General features: G+C 36.4%; 1 protein-coding gene across 1 annotated transcript; it reads left to right on the top strand.

The window, feature by feature from the left end:
* Nucleotides 1–4,670: 4,670 nt before the first annotated feature.
* Nucleotides 4,671–6,665, top strand: LOC131646160 (7-deoxyloganetin glucosyltransferase-like). Its single transcript, XM_058916292.1, has 2 exons — nucleotides 4,671–5,291; nucleotides 5,622–6,665. The coding sequence occupies exons 1-2, from the start codon at nucleotides 4,763–4,765 to the stop codon at nucleotides 6,551–6,553; spliced, it is 1,461 nt and encodes a 486-aa protein (XP_058772275.1). The 5' UTR covers nucleotides 4,671–4,762; the 3' UTR covers nucleotides 6,554–6,665.
* Nucleotides 6,666–24,393: the final 17,728 nt, after the last annotated feature.

Raw genomic sequence — 24,393 nt, 5'->3', positions numbered from 1 at the left:
AAAAAAAAACCTTCAACCTTGAATTGAACACCAAAACATGTTGTCCAAAATGAAATTATCGTTTCACCAAGTTCTTGTAAAAAAAATGAATATGAAAAATAAAAGAAAAAAAACTAAATTATAGATTATTAAGTAGGTAAAAAATATTCTCGTCGAAAAAATTACTAAAAATGAAATAACTAGAGTTGTTAAAACTAGTGCAAACTAGATCATAATGTCAAAATTAACATTGTAATAATTTTTTTTTTTATTTTACAAAAACTAGTTTGATTTATAATTGTACAACCTTAAAAGAGATGTACTGTCTATTAATCTCTTCTAACAATTCTTTGCCAAATCCATCTGTAAAAGAGCATGGTAACAAATGATGGTTGTTGATTCCTTCTAGTGCCATGAGGAAACTCAGTATATTTTTACACACTCTTATCAAAAATAAATTTGCTAGAATGTTTCAAATGAATTTCTATGCATGAAATAAAATATCTAATTGATTGATTCTCTTGAAGAAAACAAGGCATACTGAATTGAAAGGAAAAACATTGTTAACTTTGGGAGACTAGCTTGACATTTCTATAATGTAAGTTGACACTTTTACACATTCATCATTTACCAATTTGATATTATATTTTATACTAAAAGGGGCAATATACTCTCATGTGTCAGTTGCATGTGGACTTATGAAAACTGGCAATTATTGTTGTGACTTGTGATCCACCACCATAAACTATCATGTGTCAATTTACTCTTACACAATTCTTATTGTTGTGACCCATCAATTTTACTAGTTTTTATTTTTCAGTTTTTCTCTTGGATAACATAACATATAATGCCATATTAGTAGGTTCAAACCGATTTGTGGCCGTCACAATATGAATTAAAGACAATTTCAAATTTTGTTCTTTAGTTTAAAAACGGTAAATAATAATACGGCTTTTATCAATATCGTTTGTCACGGTTGTGGACCGGTTTTTAAAACCTTTGGCTCAACCAAAGACCTAGAGTTTGTTTTTTCTCTCTCTATTAAAACAAATGTTTATCACTTGTTTTTCAACCTCACATCTTGAACACATAACATACCAAGAGAATATTATCAAAGATGGAAAATTTGCAGAGAGAACATATACGACATAATATAGCAAATTTTAACAATTGATAGGCTAAAATAGAACATACCACTTGAAGGAGCATTTTATCCTTCTTGATTCAAATCTCCTTGAATGTTCTAATAGTATGAAGTTAGCATGAGTTGCTTCAAAGATAATCAATCTTTAGAAATGAACTTCTTCAGAAGTTTCCATTGACTGCTCAGACTGACACACATAAATTCTATTTTCATTGATTGTCTTTTATGTTTATCCAATTTAATTTACAAATATCTCTTTGTTCCAACAATGTTTTATGGATAAACTAAAGATATCAAAGAATCAATAGAATCCATAGCCATAATTTGTCCATTATGGCTTTTTCCAAAATCCAGATTTGCTTCCTCTTTCAGTGTTGGGATTTGGAATGTATGCATTCTTTTTCTTATATCTAATAGCGAGCCATTATCCTGGAATTAGAATTGTAGCTTTGTCCCTTCCTTTTGGCATATCTGCATCAAATACAATTTGAGATCTTGATACCCATACTCTTATGGGTCATTTGTTAGTTATAACATGCTTTTCTTGTTTTGTGCTTTTACCTAATAGTAATCTCTAGGCTCAATCTAGATTATTGGTTTATACATATTTTGTCTTGGATGAGTTTTGACATTGACATTTGAACCTTTCAGATTTTTTGATTTAAAGATCCTTTGTTCGGGTTTCTTCCGAATTTTTGACTTAATATCATAGGTATTGAATTCCTCAGAACTCTTGACTTTTGAACTTTAAGTTCTAATATGTTATGAACCTTTGATTGCTGATTTGTGAGAATTGACTTCTCTAGAGCCTTTGACCGTGAGGTCTTAGGTGCAGACTTATTCAGATATTTTAAATTAGTAATCTTAGTTTCTGACAGGGTTAGATTCTTACCCTTATCAGAAGCAGGCACGAAATAAGATTTTAGCACTGTTTAAGCATTGCTTGAAAAAGAAGGATGTGAGTGTTTCTTTAGAAGTTGTTTATTGGAGCAATCTCCATTATAACCTAAACCTTCTTCTTTTCTCTTACTTACTCCACAAATCATGGAAGCAAGCTTAGTTATCTCAAGACCTGTTGTGATAAAGCTTTGAAGATCTACCTCATGCTCATATAGAGTTTTATCATAAACTTGTCTAAGAGAACCGTATGATCTTTTCCAAGGGATTCAAATTTGTCTTGAGACATTTTCAATTCTTCTTTTAAAAGATCATGATCTCTCTTTAAGATTTTCATGTGCCTTGATTTGTCTTTGCAACGTCACATGAGGTATTGACTGAAGGAAATAAGATCAGAATGAGATAAGTTAGAAAATACCTCATTTTCTTAGTCTGATTCTTAACCAGAGCAAGATTCAGATTCTGCATCAGATGATGTGAGAGCCATAAACGCCTGATTTGCTTCTCCTTCTTCTTCTCTGAAGCCACTAGTTCTACTAAAGAATATCTTATTCCTTCTGACCAGTTGTTGGATTTTTTAATGATAAAGGATATTTCTTCATTATGAGAGTTATCATCAGAAGTTCCTTCATTGTAAGCTTCTTCTAATTTACTAACTTTTGAAGATCTGTGAGTTTTATTGCCACACTTCTCAACAATAGATTTAAGAGCCAATGACTTGTGCATCTTCATAGGCTCATCTCCATTCAGTTCCATTTCATGGCTCTGAAGGTTGCTTATCATACTTTCAAGACTTAAAGTATTCAAATCTTTAACCTCTTGAATAGATATTACTTTAGGTTTGAATCTTGCAGGAAGACTTCTTAGAATCTTCTTGACATGATCTTCTGAGGTATAACTCATGTTCAAAACTTAAAGGCCTGATACAATAACTTAAAATCTATAGAACATGGTTTCAATGTCTTCGTCATCCTTCATTTTGAAGAGTTCGTACTGGTGATCCAGAAGGTTGACCTTAGCCTCTTTCACTTGTTGGTTACCTTCATAGGTAACTCATAACGAATCGAAGATAGTCTTTGTAGTTGACTTATCTATGATTTTCATGTACTCAAAATGAGGTAAAGCATCAACAATAATACCTTTTACTCTGTGGTGTTTCCTATACACTTTCTTTTAAGCTGGTGTGAGAATTTTTCTATCAGCAACCATTCCCTCACCATTCACTTCAATTTCAATGTCATCCTCAAAGATGTCCCATAATTCATCATCAAGACCAATGATGTAAGTGTACATTTTACTCTTTCACCATTCAAAGTGATTAGAATCACCATTAAATACAAATAGTTTAGCAGAATAGTGACGCTTATTTTAGCACTATAATCATGTGAAATACTAGTGCTAGTAACATGACTATCACTAGTATCTCTCATCTAGTATACTTTTTCTTTTCAAAATCTTTTTTTGTACCACTGTTAAGTATTAAGCACAAACTAGACTCTGATACCAACTGAAGGTGAGAAAAATACACAAGAAGGAGGTTGAATTGTGTGTTTGATAAATATTGTCTTTTTAAACAGCAGCTTCTGAATCTGACCAAGTTTAGATTCTAAGCCTGAGTACGCAACAGCGAAATAATTTAAAGTGCATAAAAATAAATAAATCACACACAACAATTATCCTGGTTCCTTTATAACGAGAGTAGTTCAGTCCCCTTGCCACGGAAGAGCTTTTTCACTATAACCAAAATCTGATTAATAATGATTTTTATATAACAAAATAGTGCTATTAAAACAAACAATTAATAGCTTTTTCACTTCGTGATTACGTTTAATTTCTATGAATAGTATACTGGTATAAATCACACAATAATTATCCCATATTATCTATGAATCTATAATGGTAATGTTATGTAATGATGTTATGTTTAGTTTGGAAGGCTGTGTAATGTATATAGGAACTTTGTAATGTTGTGATAGCACTATTGGTGCTTTGATTTAATATACTTTGCTTATAAAAAATATAAATAAATAAAAAAACAGAAAAACAACAAAGAACTACTAATATACATAGTCACTCGAAAGAGATAGTAGCTACTAAAAAATTCACCTCAATACTCACATGTTAGATCTCAAACCAATCAAAACTACCATCAACAATTCAACATATCAGATCCAATCAAAAGAGAACTAAAAAAATCACCACCAATCTCCTAACATTACAACCGAACAATGCTTTGCCAAATCCATCTATAGAGATCGTGGTATCGGACCATGTTTGCTCATTCAGTCTAGTGCCAGGAGGAAACAGGGAGTGTGTTCTCACACATTTTTCCCGAACACAAACTTGTTATATATGAAATAAAATACCTACAAGATTGACATTTCTATAATGTAAGTTAACACACTTTTACAAACTCATCATGTACCAATTTGAAGTTTTACTCTTATCATTATATTTTTTACTAATATATTTTCACCTCCAAAAAGTGGAATAAAGTCTCGTGTGACAGTTGCATGTGGACGTACGAAAAATGGGAATTATGGCTGTGGTCCACCTCCACCATAAAGCATGCAGAAATGTCTATGTCCCATTGTCCCTACACTTGATAATGCCATATTGGTTGGTTCAACAAAAGACTAAAGAGTTTAATCTTTTTTCTCTCTATTAAGACACATGTTTATCAATTGTTTCTCAACCTCATATCTTGAGCACATAACATACTAACAGAGAACATTATCAAAGATGGAGAGTTTTGCAGAGAGAAAACCACATGCTGTCTTGGTTCCAGGTCCAGGTCAAGGCCATATCAATCCATTTTTGAAACTAGCAAAACTTCTTCACCTAAGAGGATTTCACATAACCTTTGTCAACACTGAGTACAACCACAAACGCTTGCTCAAATCAAGAGGTTCTAATGCTCTTGATGGTTTCACTCATTTTTGCTTTGAATCAATTCCTGACAGTTTAACTCCAATGGAAGGTGATGGTGATGGTGATGTTAATCAACATCTGCCTTCTCTTTTTGAATCCATAAGAAAGAATTTCCTCAAGCCCTTTTGTGAGCTTCTTGCTAGACTTGATGAATCTGCAAATGTTGGTCGTATTCCACATGTTACTTGCTTAGTTTCTGACTTGTTTATGAGCTTTACTAATCAAGCTGCTAAAGAATTTGCACTACCAAATGTTCTCTTTTATCCGGCAAGTGCATGTTCCTTATTGAGTATTTTGCACTCTCCTTCCTTTGTAGAAAAAGGTCTCGTGCCACTCAAAGGTACTACTCAATTAAAATTTTCTCTTCAATTTATCGTATGCGTGTATACATACAATAAGAACCGTTTTTAATGGCGCACAAAATGAGTTAACACAAGATCCAAAATTTGTCACAGTTGATCAACCGTAATAAAGATGGCTTCATAACTGATTTGTCATGGTTAAATTGTGGCTAAAAGGGTCTCTATTTATTTTTCTTCAGTTAAATTATGACTAACTTACATAAGACTTCAAAAAACTAAAGACTGCTGTGTATAGAACTATATATAGATATATATGCCCTAGTCGGTATGTGTGTCAAGCTATTAACTTTGATCTTTATGATATGCAGATGAGAGTTACCTTGCGAATGGAAATTTGGAAACAGAAGTAGACCGGATTCCAGGTTTAAAACACTTTCGGTTAAAGGACATCGATGATATCAGAAAAATGGATCCAACTAATATCATGTTTGAATTCTTCATTGATATGGCAGATAAAGTTCATAAAGACTCTATTATTATTTTGAATACGTTTGATGAACTTGAGAGTGATGCAATTAATGCTCTATTCTCTATGTTTCCTTCTCTTTACCCCATTGGTCTGTTACCTTTATTGTTAAATCAAACTCCACATAATCATCAACTAGCATCTATAGATTCCAATCTTTTGAAAGAAGATACCAAGTGTCTCCAATGGCTTGAATCCAAGGAACTAGGATCTGTTGTTTATGTGAATTTCGGCAGCGTTACAGTTATGACTCTAGAGCAGTTGTTAGAGTTTGCTTGGGGTTTGGCCAATAGTAAGAGACCATTTTTATGGATCATTAGGCCTGATCTAGTCATTGGTGGCTTGGAGGTTTTGTCAACTGAATATGTGAATGAAATTTCTGATAGAGGCCTAATAGCAAGCTGGTGTCCACAAGAGAAAGTGTTGAACCACCGTTCAATTGGTGGATTCTTGACTCATTGCGGATGGAACTCAATCACCGAAAGTGTTTGTGCAGGAGTGCCAATGTTGTGTTGGCCTTTTATTGGTGACCAACTAACAAACAGTAGATTAATTTGCAATGAGTTGGAGGTTGGAATCGAAATCGATACAAATGTCAAGAGAGAGGAGGTGGAGAAGTTTGTCAATGAATTGATGGTGGGAGAGAAAGGAAAGAAGATGAGACATAAGGTCATGCAATTGAAGAAGAAGGCAAATGAGAACACAAATCCAGCAGGTTGCTCATACATGAACTTAGACAAAGTGATTAAGGAAGTGTTGCTTAAACAGAATTAGATAGAATGAAATTATATTCTGCTATGCAGCATTGTACTACTTCATTGATTTTCTTTTATTTAATGTATTTCATTTTCAAGAAAAATTATGCATCTTTTACAAGTACTAGTTATATTCAATGCAATGTTGATGATACTGATAACACATCCATCACTAGAGTTGTAGAGTAAAGGTGAACTCGCAGAAGCCCAAAAACAATTGTAGCCAATGAACTATAATTATATATATTTTTATTTAATAGACAATGATATTAACAAGGGAGTATAAGAGATACTCCACCCGAAAACACCGGGAAAACTCCTACTACTCAAAACAAATGAGCGGTAGGATATTTCAAATATCAAAATTACAATTGTGTTGAAATGAAATCGGTTACAAAACAAATGAGCTGTAGATCTTTGACGTATTTGAACTTGTTTTTCCTTCCGTTTTATTTTTTCGTATTTTCAAGGAGATCAACAAGAGACGAGTCTGATTTTATTTTGTATTTTCTAGAGGTTCAATGTGTTTGCAGGAATATAGTGACACAAAGGAACCGAAGCAAGCAGAAACAAAACCCACGTCACAATATAAAAATAAAATGATGTTGAAGATTACATGCAATTATGACAGCTAGAATTTGTGCTATCAATTGCATATTAGTACATGCAATCATTTCATATTAAATATGGTGTTTATCATTTTACGTGGACCCCCTTAATTAAATCCTGAACCATGCATAATGTGGCACTTCTTGCACTAATATATTGAGCCCTCATCTTTACTTCACACACATCACATAAACACAAGAGGATGAACCTTGAAAAAATGGGAGAGAAAGGTGGTGTTGGATCATGGTCCACCGGCTTCTGTGACTGCTTCTCTGATTGCAGCTCCTGTAAGTTCATATAACCTCTCCGTACCTCTGTAGCACCGACACTTTTCAGAGTTATGTAACACCGACAATTATGATTACACTTAATTTTTATATTTTTTTCAAATTATCACTGATATTAATATGTCTGTTTCAGTGTCATGTCAGTTTCTGGTGTCCCTGATTAATAGTTATGACTTGCAGGCTGTCTCACAATGTGGTGCCCTTGTGTTAGTTTTGGAAGAGTAGCTGACATAGTCGATAGAACAAATTGTGAGTGTGTATGTGATATACCTTCAAATAGTGATTTATGAAAAACTAGTATGGTAACATTTGTACATGATGCAGCTTGTTGTGTCCAAGGAACAATATTCTGTCTACTTGGTGGTTTTAGTCCATTTGTGTCACTCTATTCCTGCATTTATCGTACTAAATTGAGAGAGCAATATGGGATTGAAGGAAATAGATGTAAAGATTGTATTGCTAGTTGTCTTTGCCCTCGCTTTTCCATTTGTCAAGAGTATCGTGAACTCCAAGCTCGTGGATTCGATGTCTCTGCAGGTAATTCACCAATTTATAGAGTTTTATAGTTTGCAATGAGTTAATATTTTAAATGGATTTTATGATTAAGAACAAGAAAAAATATTAATATTTTGTTACAATTTGAGCTGAGTCTAAATCAGACCAATTTTTCTGTCTTCATTAAATCAGTGCCGGAGTTAAAAAAATTATAAAATCTGGGCAAAATTTAAAGATTGCAAATTCAGATTGTATATAATATATAAATAGTCATGAATTAAAATAAAAGAGACTCGTCATTTTGTCAACAAAAATATAGTTTAAAATAAAAGAGATGAAACATAACCTTACAATAGCGGGTTAAATAAAATCACGAGACAAATGGTCTTTCCGAGACTATTTTGCGGTGAAAGTTCGAATAATATCAATATCATCAAGTGACTTGAATATCTCCCGCTCGGTGTTACATACCATCAAGTCATTGAATCACACATCATTGATCTTATTGCGCAATTTAGATTTGATAATCTTCATTGCTAAAAAAGCTCTTTCAACCAATGTTGTAGACACCGACAATATCAAAGCTAACTCAATAAATTTGTAAACCAATTGGAATACCAAATGTTTCGCAGTTTGAAGTTTGAACCATCTTCATAGCCAAATTTTGAAGAACATAAGTGTCAAGTTGATCCCTTATTGTTTCGCGATCATCATTAGAAAAGTTTTCGTGATATATATCAGTAAGACGAGCAAGCTTATCAACATTAAACTTGGAGAAAGAGTTCTTGGGGTCAAGACATGAGAAACAATCAAGGATAATGTTACTTCCTTCACTAAAGCGGTGATCCATCTCCACACATATTTTGTCAATAGCAACATAAAAAATCTCTGCTCGGTAATGATGAAGATTCGTGATAGTCCTCCCTTATACCCTTGAAAGATCCCGAACCGGTATTTCGTCATCCATATTTAGTATCGGAAGACCTCTAGCAACACAAAATTCTTGGACATCGGAAAATAAACTATCCCAATCACTCTCTCTCATTGTGGCCAACCAAGCTTTGACATCATCTACTAATTCCATGACAATCACAATATTAAGATCTTTTCTTTGCAAGACATTTGAAAGCTCGTTTGTGATACCAAACAACTTTAACATTAACTTCAAAATAAAAGAAAATTTAAAGCTCTTTGTTTTTTCTATCAAACTCGTTGTTTGAGATGGTCCACATCCATCTTCATCAACCATACTAAGCACCTTTAACACGGAGGACCACATTTGATCTAAACGAATCAATGTAGTATGATGTGAACCCCATCTAGTATCCCCGGGTCCAGTGAGACTATATGATTGGTGCAACCCCCTTCCTCTAGATATCTCACCGCTCTCAAGTTTATTTAAAATATCTCGGTGTTGTGCCTCCGTCAAAGCATCCCTACTCTTACAAGATGCATTTTTTGTGGTCACAATCAATGAGATGTACTCAAATAAATCATGAATAGATGAGTAACTACTAGCAACAGACACAACAACCAATTGCAAATGGTGAGCATAACAATGGACATAGAAAGCATTAGGGTTTTCATCTAGAATCTTTCTTCACAAACAATTAAATTCACCTCTCATATTTGAAGCTCCATCATATCCTTGCCCTCGTATCCTTGAAATAGATAACATATACTTATCAAGAATACCATAAAGAGCATCCTTTAATGACTCAGATGTAGTACCTTTAACATGATGTAGATCAATAAATCGTTCCACAACACTCCCTTTGTCGTTCAAAAACCTAAAACAAATTCAACAATTTTACTCATCGACATAGAGAATAATCGTTAATGAAAATTAGAAATTGGAAAATACAACTACTAACCTCAACATCACCGTCATTTGCTCTTTGACGGATATATCACGTGACTCATCAGTAAGCACGGAGAATTGTCTATCACCAAGCTCTTCCATAATCACCTTGGTAACTTCATGTGCACAACACGTCGCAAGCTCCTTTTGAATGTCACCGGAAGTCATTGTGTAATTTTTTCCACCACGATCATAAGCATCTCTCACTTGTTCATTCGGAGATTTTACCCAATCTACCAATCTACCATCTCTCTAAAATTGCCCTTATTTAGAGAAGTAGAGGATTGACCACGGAAAGCCATACCTTGTGCCATGAAATATCTTGAACAATCTACAGAACAAGTCAAACGAATCTTATACAATTCTTCTGATTCCTTGGTTGCTTTAGCAAACTTACTTGCCACACTTTGTCTTTGATTATTATAATCATCGTAATGCTTGACACATGAGTTGTGTAAACTATTATGACTACCAACGTGATCTTTCAAGCTTTTAGATGCATGCTTCCAATCTCTATATCCACTTTTAGTGAATACTTCAAAACCAACAATATATTCCTCCTCAAGAATAGCAATCACTATTTAATTTTCCTTGATCGTAAGTTTAGGCAGTTGATTCATTGGAATGGCAGATACCAATTTTTTTAGGGCTTGCGCAAAAGAAGATTTTCTGATCACATTATTAGTAGGTTGAATATTATAAGTTGTGAATATTTGAGTTAAGAAGAAGGATTTGGTGGAGCTAAACAAGACTAAGATTGAGCATGTTAGGAGAGTTTTTCACCAGGGAGCGTTGATACATAGTATAGGACTAAACACCTATGTGAAGATATGATCATTTTTTAAGTTGTTGGTTTAAAAATATCAACAATTTATTTACATTAGTGCATTATAAAAAAAATACAAAGAAATGTCCGACCAATAACTCGTATTCATCAAACCAATATTAACTCAACAATCTTCATCGTCCCATTAATAATTTAATTGAAAAAATTTGTGTTGAGTAAAAAATGTTTCTCTTAATTGAAAAATAGATTGAATGTAACTCATATTTTTTCTTTCAGTTTTTCCGTTACAAATTGTAGATTGAATGGATACATTAACCAATTAGTTCCAAAAAGATATTTGTATGTTAATTAGTTAAAATAGAAATAATTGTTATTATGTTGAGGCAAAGAGGTGTTGAAGTATTTTCATAAAATCGAATCAAAAATAGCTCTGCTAGGGTTTCAAGGTTGAATGATAACGGTCACACCGGTGCCGCCTTTGGCACCACGCTCGAATCCTACCACGGTGGGGGGGGGGGAAGAGAAACGAATCTCCTGATTCGGTAGGAGGGGGAACTGGCTTTATTCCTAGAGAAGGTTCTCAGGGAGGTGAGGTGGAAGGCGTATCTTACAAGAATGTGGTCACAGGAGAAAAAGGTGGTTACAGAAGTGGCAGTGAAGGAAGTGATATGGAGAGGATGGAACAGGAGGATAATGATGACCTGTTTTGGGAGGCGGAGGGAATCACAGTGAAGGAGGGTAAACGAGGAGGTTATGATTGTCCACAAATATTCTTATCTAAGCAGGAGGAGAGAAGGATTCAACGACCGTGGCGAAGGGGAGTGATTGTCAAACTCTTGGGGAGGAAGATTGGTTACAAAGCCCTGGAAAATAGATTGAAACAAATGTGGGTGAGGAAAGGCATTATTCGTATCATTGATCTTGGATATGATTACTATTTAGTATGTTTCACCCATGATGATGATAAGAATGCGGCGATGATGGATGGACCGTGGTTCATCTATGATCACTACTTAACTGTCAAAGAGTGGTCACCAGATTTTCATCCTGAGAATGACTCCATCATGAAAGTAGCAGTTTGGATCAGGATATCGGGGCTGCCAGTGGAATATTACGATCCTAAAATCTTACATGTGATTGGGAATCTGATGGGAAATACTATTAAAGTGGATAAGAACACGTTACAAGGGGAAAAGGTAAATATGCTCGTATTTGTGTGGAAGTGGATATCACAAAGCCTCTACTTGCTATGTTTGAGTTGAAGGACAAAAGTTATAGAGTGGAGTTTGAAGGATTACACTTATTATGTATCACATGTGGGAAATTTGGGCATTACAAAGAAGGTTGTCCATTGAAGAAACATATGGCGGATTCTGTTCCATCTACAAGTGTTCAAGGAGCAAAGGTAGATGATGGAACTGACTTGAGAAGCATGACGATTAATGGTGATCAACATGGGGATGGGCCTTGGCAAGTGGTTCAGAAACAACGGCGCACCAGAAAACCTCCTGAGGCGAAGAAAAAACTTCCGGCGATGGGATCATGGTTAGCTAGGGCCGGAACTAGGTTTCAGGTGTTGGGAGAAAGCAGTGGTACGATTAAGGAAAACAATAATGAGGCAGACAACATTAATGATGAGGAAATTATGATAGTGGAAAAATTAAATGCGGTGACCAATAATAGAGATAACGGTTTTATGAAAGCAATGCAGAATTAGGATGACATTATAGCTACCAATAAAGGCTGTAATAATGAGACAATTACACCTCCGAATCACGTGCCTACTCTTGAGGATAGTGGCAGACAAGGAGTATCTTTTAATACAGGTGGCAGCAAAGAAGTGGAAGTTCAAGAAAGTGCAGGGCTTAAGGGAGACATTACCGGAAACAGAAAGAAACATAAGAAGCAGCAAAAAAAAAGGGGAATAAACTTGCGACACGTTTCTGCAGCTTTATCTGTCGGGGGGGCTTTCTGAGATTCGTGCTATCATAAGCAACATGCCCCTGTATCATGAACTTAGGAATCATGCCCCTGATTGATCAGGGTTGGAGGTAATTTCGACTGTGTTTGGGTGAATGCCCCTTATTGCCCAACGCTTTTGAGAGATTCTATGAATTTTGACCTGATTGCCCTAGATTGACTGAACTATTACTCAATAGAGTGTCCAACTGCTTTTGTGCCCCTGAGGGTGATCAGTATTTGAGATGTTCTCGCTCGAACTCAACGGAGTTCTGAAGATAACTTGTCCCTCGAGAGGATTAAATTTTCATCTGCAGTTCATGATGGAAGCTTTCCTGGTGTCAAGTACTTGTTCATATGCAAAGAATGTTTAGTATGAGAAATATAATTCTAATGCAAAGTTCATGTTTGTCGCGAAGTTTAAAGAAGAATTTTTTTGAAAGGATGTCAAAACATCAATTTTTTGTGAAATGTGGTGTGATACCAACTCAAGTGTTTTAGCAAAACTCCTAGGAGTCGGTTTACCGTATTCTCGTTACAGTATGCTTTCGAATTAACCCTGCTTCAATTAGGACTTTTGAGGGTTGTAACGTGGCCAGGTTCACAGTTTTAGAAAAAAGGATTTTTAGGCTCAAAATTTTATTGGTGCCCACCCCCTTCGTGATGTTCTCCAACCTAAGTTCAGTCAACTCGATGCGAACATTCATCCTTCAAGAGGAGTGTGAGACGATTGAGGAATCGATGAGGTATTTGGACATGGCAGTCACTTTACCTTTCATACTTTGTGTCTGATCACACGACTTGTTCTTTGAATTTATAGTCACACGACTCTTCCCTTTTGTTGAGGATCTTTTTTTTGTTTCCCTAACTTTTGCCTGGACAAATTCTTTTGAATTCTGATTTTGATGTCCAGCGGGATGCCCTAATTTCTGCCTTAGTCGCTGGTTTTCAAGTTTTTTTTTTTGACTTGGCGGGCTTTCTTTCTCTTTTTCTATTTGATTCATTTTTTCTCCTTTTTTCTTTTGAACAAGTCGTATGATCCTGAGACGTCTTTGATTTGTTAGAAATATTGTGATTGCCTCATTTCTTGGTTGACGAGGGATAACCATTTTGGTATTGAATTTCCTCAACCTTTTGAAAGATAACCATTGTTGTATCTTTAGATGCATGCTCCTGATGAATTTTGAATGCTCAATCAGATTAACTGAACACTACCCTGCCCCTAGGTTAAATGTGAGAGTTTTTTCGTATAGAAAAGAAACTCCTACTTCAAGGCTCAAAGGGGTTGCCAAGGGATTAACTTCCTTATATCTCCAGTGTTTGGGAATTTGAAACAATGCCTGTACATCATCAAAAGGGTTTTACTCGAAAGCATACCATTTGAGATTATTGGTATTATGTGTTCGTCATTCTCCCTCCAGAGTCATCATGCTTTATCATTGAGAGTTTGGTATCACAAGAAAATAAAAACATATTAGAGCGAGAGCGAATGAATTTTTTCAAGACAAACATATCCAATGCATCGTTATTATAGTTCAAAAACAAACAAGTATTGCATATAGACAGTATTGAACAAGAACAAGAAAGACTACGCATAAACATGCATGATGATGTAGAGATTGTCAAAGTTGAGGAGATTTTCTCCGTATGGACTTATTGCTTCAGAAGATCCATTGAGTCGAAGGAGAACTTCAAATTTGGCTTCCAGGTATAAATGATGATAACCTTTGTGTCGATCAGGCTTTGAACCTTGTCTTGGAGTGGCTGACGATCATCAATCGAATGGTCAAGTGCCATGAGTTGTAAGTTTCCAGCTTTAGGGATTTGCGGAAGAGGATAAGAAACTTTGTTCTCTAGGGACCTGTTATGCAATGATATGCATGTAAATGCTTCAATGATATGCATGTAAATGCTTATGCAATGTTTTCAAGAATCTTTATGGAATTTATTCTGCAACATTGAAATGTAGTTGCAACTTTGTTGAATATCTTCGACTTCCATCTTTGGACGTCCTTCTTTAAGAATCAAGCTCACCATATCCAGTGGGTCATAGCCTCTGATTCGGGATACCTCTGAATTTGAAGGTACATGGCTAGAGGAAAATAAATCCTCTTGCCCCTTGATAAGTATGGTGCCTATAAACTGAAGACATATGGCTAGAGGAAAATAAATCCTCTTGCCCCTTGTTAGGAATCTGGCTCTTGAGGATGGCACCTGGAATTGCGCGCCCTAAATACTTGAGATCCTTGAAAAAGGTTAGTTAGGTAAAGAGTTCAAGTTGTTAGCGTACACAAAAAAATCCTGCAAGGAAACCAAGCGGTTAGGGTATAAACAAATCCTGCGAGGAAACCAAACGGTTAGTGTATAAACAAATCCTGCAAGGAAACCAAACGGTTAGATAATGAATACAAACAAGTCACACAAGTAGCCTTAGGTTTAAAGGCTTGCATGAAGTTCAAAGGTAAGTATCCTCCCCACTGAAGTTTAGTTGGTTCAACCTGTCCTAGATAAAGATCGGGTTCTAGGGTGCTCATATCCTTGATCTTTCTCGTGGGCATTATCTCAACATGGCACTCAATCGGCCAGCCAAAAACATCCCTAGAGTCCAATCTCAATGAGTGTAGCATCGAGTATCAACCGGCTTCAGTCAGGAATCCAAAGCCAGCCATCTCACTACTTCCTATAGGCCAAAGTCAGGTTCACTAAGGTTCTAAGGGCGAATTAGTGCTTAATGACACCACGCGGTAGCCAAATGTCTCCTCGATCAGATTCAAGGGCCATCAGGACAAACCAAAGTGCCGCACTAACGGTGGCCACCGGTTCAACCATAACGATACATGTCGTACAGTTTCCCTGGTCTCATGCCACATACTTAAGGTACACTAGATCCGGGTGTAGGACCTTTCACACAATAACAAACCCAAGCAATTCCCTTAAAAATAAAGCATACAAACAAACAATTAAAAACATTTATAATGAACTAAGCCCTAAGGTAAACCCCTCTTAAAGACTCCCCAGCAGAGTCGCCAGTTCTGTAACTCGGTGAACCGACTTTTATTTTTTTATAAAGCAACAATGTTGCGGTAAGCATGAGTCGCCACCGACTTTTATTTTGTCCAATGTTAGGAAAGGTAAAAAAGTACAGAAAAAGACCTTTTGAAAAGAAAACGGACTCGGGGGGTAAGTTATGAAAAGGGAAGGTGTAAGCACCCTTTTCATCCGTAGTTATCTACGGGCTCTTAATTTGCTTAGCTCATGTTTGTTTGTTTTGAGTTGAAAAGAGGCATAAGGACTTTAGCGTGAATGCGTAGCCTTAGTTTTTCGAAAGAGTGTTGAAAAGATATTTTTGTTAAGCTAGGCAGATTAAGAGCACTACCCTAATTGATTGGTCTTTTTCTACGCTTTTTAAATTTCCTAGGACTATCCATACTATATGGAAGTAGGTAGTCCTTGTTTATATTGGACGTGCGGGTCATCGAAGGGTCATCGAGGTCGTTTGAAGGCAACAGGTAGAGGTACCTTTAGCAATATTCGAAGGGACAATCATTGTTTCGTAGGCAACCACTCGAGGGACTAGATCATATTATCAAGGCGACATCGCGGGTCATCGAGGGACTTATGATCTTTGCAACGATTTTTAAATCGGGGGACTTTGCTAATTGGTACCTCTACGTTCGAGGGACACGACCTTTAATCGAAGGCAACCGAAAAGGGGCGTACCTTAAGGGTGAGTGCGTGCAAGTGTGTTGTATTCAGTTATTTAATCTTGTATTTAGGTTAGCTAGCGTTCAGTTGATCTTGCCATACAAGCCTATTAACATACATCTAAGCAGTTATAAGGTGCAAAAAGTAAAGGCAGAAATTAAACCTAAGCTATTACATGGCTTCGGGGAGGGGGTTACAATTTGTCGAATGGGGAGATGAACAAAAATATTACAAAAAAAACCGAAAAGAAAATTAAACAGTTAACTGTACAAGAGTTAGGTAACTTGCAAATGTTTGCAAGAAATATGTCAAGTCCTCAAAGATAGTACCTCGCAAGCAAAACAAAATGTTAGTACGGATGAAATATAGACATAAGCATTCTAAATTCTAAAAGCAAATTAAAAATTAAACAACATATTTTTTATACTTTTAAAAAAATAAATTATTAACTAAGTTAAATATAATTATTTAGATAAGTTAATTAATAATTCAATTAACTTAATTGAACAAATATATTCAAAATAGGTAATAATATACTTATTATTAGTTACAAAAGTTAAAAAAAGAAAGAAAAAAAAATATTAACAAGGAAAGGGAAAAAGTCATCGTGGAAGGAATTCAAATTCCACCTTTTTTATTTTTGTTTTATATTTAAGTATTTCAAATAAATTAATTGACATTAGAATAAAAGACCAATAAAATAGGCTAATTAAATGGAACTAACTCAATATTACATTACGTTAACCCTAAAAAAATAAAAATAAATTATGTATCAATTAAATAAAATGAAATTAAGAAAACAAATATACACACTCAGGGAGGAAACGCCTCCCTTCTCACCAATCCACGTTTCTTGCTTATTAAAGGGGAGATTGACCAATTTTAAAGTTTGAAACAATGGTCCAATTAAAAAAAGACACGTGTCATAGCTTAATTAAAATAATAAAAAAAAACAAAATCCATAAACACTATACACACGATTCAGGACCACAAGCTTTTCAGATCTCCCTTCCTTTTCTCATTGCATTCTTCTTCTTTCTTAGATACAAACTTTTCTCAATAATACTCAACTGAAAATCGATTCTCATATCACTTCAAACCACAAATTCATAAAAATGGAAAAGAAGAAGATTACCGTAACGATGGTCGAGGAGCAAGTGGTTGTCGCGGTGGAGTTGGTCTGATGTGATGGATGCATCGTCGTCGGAATCGCGACATCGATGGAGAGCAACGACGGTGGCTTCGTCCGTTCTGCTCCGATTTGTCAACGGCCGGTCGGAGGACGTGGCGGGAGAGTCTGAACCGTGGTGTTGTTCGGTTCATCGGAGGCGGAGCTGAGCGGCGGTGAGCAGCTGCTGTTATTCGCGGAGGACCGTTAGATCTGTAAAGATGTTTCCTCTTTGAAAATTCTTCTGTTCTTTTCTTTTTTTGTTATGCTTGAAAAGTTTGTATTGTAAGTGTATGATTTGGTGATTGTTTGAATCTATAATTACATGCAGGTTTGAGGGGTGGTTGATAACTGCACAATGAAAATTAGGATTTGTGGTTAGTCTGTACGTGTGTGAGTGGAGAGTATCTCGTGTATTTAAGTGAGTCCCCTTGAGGGTTAGAAAAGATGTCAATTTATAGAGTGGATGAGTGAACAAGAAAACATGCTTTTGATGACCATGAAGATTGATGATTCTTTCCTTGTAATTTTAAAAAAATTCCAAGTTTATGAAAACATGTTTCTTATGGTTATTAAAGCTTTGAAAAAAATGGATTTGGTTTCTAATGGGCGGCCAATTATTTTGTTTTGTTTTATTTTAAATTTTGAATGAAGAATTGCATGAATTAAAATAAATATATAAAAATGTAATAATAGAAAAAACAATTTTTGTGATTTTGAAAATAATTTTAAAAAAAAAAAGAAATAAAGTTATTTACAAATAGAAGGAAAAATGTTAGGAGTAGGATTTGAACTCAAGATCTTATACTTGCAAACCTTACCAATTGTGCTATATTACTTATTCGAAATAAAAAGCCAATTGAAAGTTTAAGAAGCATCAATCAATATTTTGCTATTTAAAATATAACAATTTAAGAGTAAACTATTATATTTTAAAATAGATTTTAAATCGAATATTTATAAAATTCAGGATATCAATGTAAGTGAAACCTAGATTTTATAAAAACCCAATTTTTGAAATAGTTTTGAATTTTTGAAAAGCGTGGGCAAATTTTGGGGTATGACAGCTGCCCCTGTTCAATCTTCTTAAACCTGAGGATGTAGATTGGCTTGTGTGCCTATCGGAATCTGAAGGTGGAAGAGGATTGAACACTAGAATACCCAGAAATTTGCCCTTGTTGATGGAGGGACTTTTGTATGAGATGGGCTTAAAGATGCCATCCGGAGGTTGACAGAGAACTATCTGAGATGGGCTTAGAGATGCCACCTAACTGGAATGCTTGTCAGCAACCTGGGGGTCATGCTTCCCATGGCGCGTATATAATAGATCTTCAGAATGTTTGGGGTTCAAGCTTTCAAACGTATATCTGGAATAGAGATTCATAGATGTTCGGGGTTCGAGCTTCCGAAACATCTACCATAGAATTCAGATCATCCGGGGTTCAAGCTTCCAGAGCGTTTCTGTCGTAGAATTCAGATCATTCGGGGTTCAGGCTTCCGAAACATATCTGTCGTAGATTTCAGAACATCCGGGGTTCATGCTTCCGGAACGTTTCTGCCGTAGATTTCAGATTATCCGGGGTTCAAGCTTCCGGAACATATCTGTTGTAGAATTCAGATCATTCGGGGTTCAAGCTTCCGAAACATATCTGCCGTAGATTTCAGAACATCCGGGGTTCATGCTTCCGGAACGTTTCTGTCGTAGATTTCAGATTATCCGGGGTTCAAGCTTCCGGAACATATCTGGCGTAGATTTCAGATCATTCGGGGTTCATGCTTCCGAAACATATCTGTCGTAGATTTCAGAACATCCGGGGTTCATGCTTCCGGAACGTTTCTGGCGTAGAATTCAGATCATCCGGGGTTCAAGCTTCCGGAACATATCTGGCGTAGATTTCAGAGCATCCGGGGTTCAGGCTTCCGGAACGTTTCTGTCGTAGAATTCAGATTATCCGGGGTTCAAGCTTCCGGAACATATCTGTTGTAGAATTCAGATCATTCGGGGTTAAAGCTTCCGAAACATATCTGCCGTAGATTTCAGAACATCCGGGGTTCATGCTTCCGGAACGTTTCTGTCGTAGATTTCAGATTATCCGGGGTTCAGGCTTCCGGAACATATCTGCCGTAGATTTCAGAACATCCGGGGTTCAGGCTTCCGGAACGTTTCCGTTGTAGAATTCAGATTATCCGGGGTTCAAGCTTCCGGAACATATCTGTTGTAGAATTCAGATCATTCGGGGTTCAAGCTTCCGAAACATATCTGCCGTAGATTTCAGAACATCCGGGGTTCAGGCTTCCGGAATGTTTCTGTCGTAGAATTCAGATTATCCGGGGTTCAAGCTTCCGGAACATATCTGTTGAGAATCTGGGGTTCAAGCTTCCAGACTGTATATTTGATAGAAATTGGTTTTGTTGATGCTATTTTCCTGACTGGTCGGTAGACCTGAAAGACAAAGTTAGTTTTATGCAATGTCATAATGTATGTATTGTGTGTGTTTTTTTTTTTTTTTTTAAATGAATGAGTCTGTTATGCATATGCCATGAGATGTATGATGTATGAATGCAAATGTTGTTAATGATGATAGTAAATTGCATCAGTGTTTTGCGGGGAAAATAAATCCCTGACTGTTCAGCGCCTTTGAGAGATTATTTGAATCTCGACTTGACTGCCCCAGATGAATTGGACAATAAAATGTCATGCCCTTTGTACATACAAGCTTTTTACGAGACGTTTCTGCAGCTTTATCTGTCGGGGGGGCTTTCTGAGATTCGTGCTATCATAAGCAACATGCCCCTGTATCATGAACTTAGGAATCATGCCCCTGATTGATCAGGGTTGGAGGTAATTTCGACTGTGTTTGGGTGAATGCCCCTTATTGCCCAACGCTTTTGAGAGATTCTATGAATTTTGACCTGATTGCCCTAGATTGACTGAACTATTACTCAATAGAGTGTCCAACTGCTTTTGTGCCCCTGAGGGTGATCAGTATTTGAGATGTTCTCGCTCGAACTCAACGGAGTTCTGAAGATAACTTGTCCCTCGAGAGGATTAAATTTTCATCTGCAGTTCATGATGGAAGCTTTCCTGGTGTCAAGTACTTGTTCATATGCAAAGAATGTTTAGTATGAGAAATATAATTCTAATGCAAAGTTCATGTTTGTCGCGAAGTTTAAAGAAGAATTTTTTTGAAAGGATGTCAAAACATCAATTTTTTTGTGAAATGTGGTGTGATACCAACTCAAGTGTTTTAGCAAAACTCCTAGGAGTCGGTTTACCGTATTCTCGTTACAGTATGCTTTCGAATTAACCCTGCTTCAATTAGGACTTTTGAGGGTTGTAACGTGGCCAGGTTCACAGTTTTAGAAAAAAGGATTTTTAGGCTCAAAATTTTAATGGTGCCCACCCCCTTCGTGATGTTCTCCAACCTAAGTTCAGTCAACTCGATGCGAACATTCATCCTTCAAGAGGAGTGTGAGACGATTGAGGAATCGATGAGGTATTTGGACATGGCAGTCACTTTACCTTTCATACTTTGTGTCTGATCACACGACTTGTTCTTTGAATTTATAGTCACACGACTCTTCCCTTTTGTTGAGGATCTTTTTTTTGTTTCCCTAACTTTTGCCTGGACAAATTCTTTTGAATTCTGATTTTGATGTCCAGCGGGATGCCCTAATTTCTGCCTTAGTCGCTGGTTTTCAAGTTTTTTTTTTTGACTTGGCGGGCTTTCTTTCTCTTTTTCTATTTGATTCATTTTTTCTCCTTTTTTCTTTTGAACAAGTCGTATGATCCTGAGACGTCTTTGATTTGTTAGAAATATTGTGATTGCCTCATTTCTTGGTTGACGAGGGATAACCATTTTGGTATTGAATTTCCTCAACCTTTTGAAAGATAACCATTGTTGTATCTTTAGATGCATGCTCCTGATGAATTTTGAATGCTCAATCAGATTAACTGAACACTACCCTGCCCCTAGGTTAAATGTGAGGGTTTTTTCGTATAGAAAAGAAACTCCTACTTCAAGGCTCAAAGGGGTTGCCAAGGGATTAACTTCCTTATATCTCCAGTGTTTGGGAATTTGAAACAATGCCTGTACATCATCAAAAGGGTTTTACTCGAAAGCATACCATTTGAGATTATTGGTATTATGTGTTCGTCATTCTCCCTCCAGAGTCATCATGCTTTATCATTGAGAGTTTGGTATCACAAGAAAATAAAAACATATTAGAGCGAGAGCGAATGAATTTTTTTCAAGACAAACATATCCAATGCATCGTTATTATAGTTCAAAAACAAACAAGTATTGCATATAGACAGTATTGAACAAGAACAAGAAAGACTACGCATAAACATGCATGATGATGTAGAGATTGTCAAAGTTGAGGAGATTTTCTCCGTATGGACTTATTGCTTCAGAAGATCCATTGAGTCGAAGGAGAACTTCAAATTTGGCTTCCAGGTATAAATGATGATAACCTTTGTGTCGATCAGGCTTTGAACCTTGTCTTGGAGTGGCTGACGATCATCAATCGAATGGTCAAGTGCCATGAGTTGTAAGTTTCCAGCTTTAGGGATTTGCGGAAGAGGATAAGAAACTTTGTTCTCTAGGGACCTGTTATGCAATGATATGCATGTAAATGCTTCAATGATATGCATGTAAATGCTTATGCAATGTTTTCAAGAATCTTTATGGAATTTATTCTGCAACATTGAAATGTAGTTGCAACTTTGTTGAATATCTTCGACTTCCATCTTTGGACGTCCTTCTTTAAGAATCAAGCTCACCATATCCAGTGGGTCATAGCCTCTGATTCGGGATACCTCTGAATTTGAAGGTACATGGCTAGAGGAAAATAAATCCTCTTGCCCCTTGATAAGTATGGTGCCTATAAACTGAAGACATATGGCTAGAGGAAAATAAATCCTCTTGCCCCTTGTTAGGAATCTGGCTCTTGAGGATGGCACCTGGAATTGCGCGCCCTAAATACTTGAGATCCTTGAAAAAGGTTAGTTAGGTAAAGAGTTCAAGTTGTTAGCGTACACAAAAAAATCCTGCAAGGAAACCAAGCGGTTAGGGTATAAACAAATCCTGCGAGGAAACCAAACGGTTAGTGTATAAACAAATCCTGCAAGGAAACCAAACGGTTAGATAATGAATACAAACAAGTCACACAAGTAGCCTTAGGTTTAAAGGCTTGCATGAAGTTCAAAGGTAAGTATCCTCCCCACTGAAGTTTAGTTGGTTCAACCTGTCCTAGATAAAGATCGGGTTCTAGGGTGCTCATATCCTTGATCTTTCTCGTGGGCATTATCTCAACATGGCACTCAATCGGCCAGCCAAAAACATCCCTAGAGTCCAATCTCAATGAGTGTAGCATCGAGTATCAACCGGCTCCAGTCAGGAATCCAAAGCCAGCCATCTCACTACTTCCTATAGGCCAAAGTCAAGTTCACTAAGGTTCTAAGGGCGAATTAGTGCTTAATGACACCACGCGGTAGCCAAATGTCTCCTCGATCAGATTCAAGGGCCATCAGGACAAACCAAAGTGCCGCACTAACGGTGGCCACCGGTTCAACCATAACGATACATGTCGTACAGTTTCCCTGGTCTCATGCCACATACTTAAGGTACACTAGATCCGGGTGTAGGACCTTTCACACAATAACAAACCCAAGCAATTCCCTTAAAAATAAAGCATACAAACAAACAATTAAAAACATTTATAATGAACTAAGCCCTAAGGTAAACCCCTCTTAAAGACTCCCCAGCAGAGTCGCCAGTTCTGTAACTCGGTGAACCGACTTTTATTTTTTTATAAAGCAACAATGTTGCGGTAAGCATGAGTCGCCACCGACTTTTATTTTGTCCAATGTTAGGAAAGGTAAAAAAGTACAGAAAAAGACCTTTTGAAAAGAAAACGGACTCGGGGGGTAAGTTATGAAAAGGGAAGGTGTAAGCACCCTTTTCATCCGTAGTTATCTACGGGCTCTTAATTTGCTTAGCTCATGTTTGTTTGTTTTGAGTTGAAAAGAGGCATAAGGACTTTAGCGTGAATGCGTAGCCTTAGTTTTTCGAAAGAGTGTTGAAAAGATATTTTTGTTAAGCTAGGCAGATTAAGAGCACTACCCTAATTGATTGGTCTTTTTCTACGCTTTTTAAATTTCCTAGGACTATCCATACTATATGGAAGTAGGTAGTCCTTGTTTATATTGGACGTGCGGGTCATCGAAGGGTCATCGAGGTCGTTTGAAGGCAACAGGTAGAGGTACCTTTAGCAATATTCGAAGGGACAATCATTGTTTCGTAGGCAACCACTCGAGGGACTAGATCATATTATCAAGGCGACATCGCGGGTCATCGAGGGACTTATGATCTTTGCAACGATTTTTAAATCGGGGGACTTTGCTAATTGGTACCTCTACGTTCGAGGGACACGACCTTTAATCGAAGGCAACCGAAAAGGGGCGTACCTTAAGGGTGAGTGCGTGCAAGTGTGTTGTATTCAGTTATTTAATCTTGTATTTAGGTTAGCTAGCGTTCAGTTGATCTTGCCATACAAGCCTATTAACATACATCTAAGCAGTTATAAGGTGCAAAAAGTAAAGGCAGAAATTAAACCTAAGCTATTACATGGCTTCGGGGAGGGGGTTACAATTTGTCGAATGGGGAGATGAACAAAAATATTACAAAAAAAACCGAAAAGAAAATTAAACAGTTAACTGTACAAGAGTTAGGTAACTTGCAAATGTTTGCAAGAAATATGTCAAGTCCTCAAAGATAGTACCTCGCAAGCAAAACAAAATGTTAGTACGGATGAAATATAGACATAAGCATTCTAAATTCTAAAAGCAAATTAAAAATTAAACAACATATTTTTTATACTTTTAAAAAAATAAATTATTAACTAAGTTAAATATAATTATTTAGATAAGTTAATTAATAATTCAATTAACTTAATTGAACAAATATATTCAAAATAGGTAATA

Source organism: Vicia villosa, linkage group LG2 (assembly GCF_029867415.1).
Source record: "Vicia villosa cultivar HV-30 ecotype Madison, WI linkage group LG2, Vvil1.0, whole genome shotgun sequence".
Lineage (NCBI taxonomy): Eukaryota > Viridiplantae > Streptophyta > Magnoliopsida > Fabales > Fabaceae > Vicia > Vicia villosa.
This window is presented reverse-complemented; position numbering and strand designations above follow the sequence as displayed.

What these genes read in the sequence shown, in the direction of transcription:
- LOC131646160 (XM_058916292.1), top strand. Translation starts at nt 4,763, where the DNA reads ATGGAGAGTTTTGCAGAGAGAAAACCACATGCTGTCTTGGTTCCAGGT. An exon ending in AGGTCTCGTGCCACTCAAAG is followed by an intron (nt 5,292 to 5,621) that starts GTACTACTCAAT and finishes TATGATATGCAG; the next exon opens with ATGAGAGTTACCTTGCGAAT.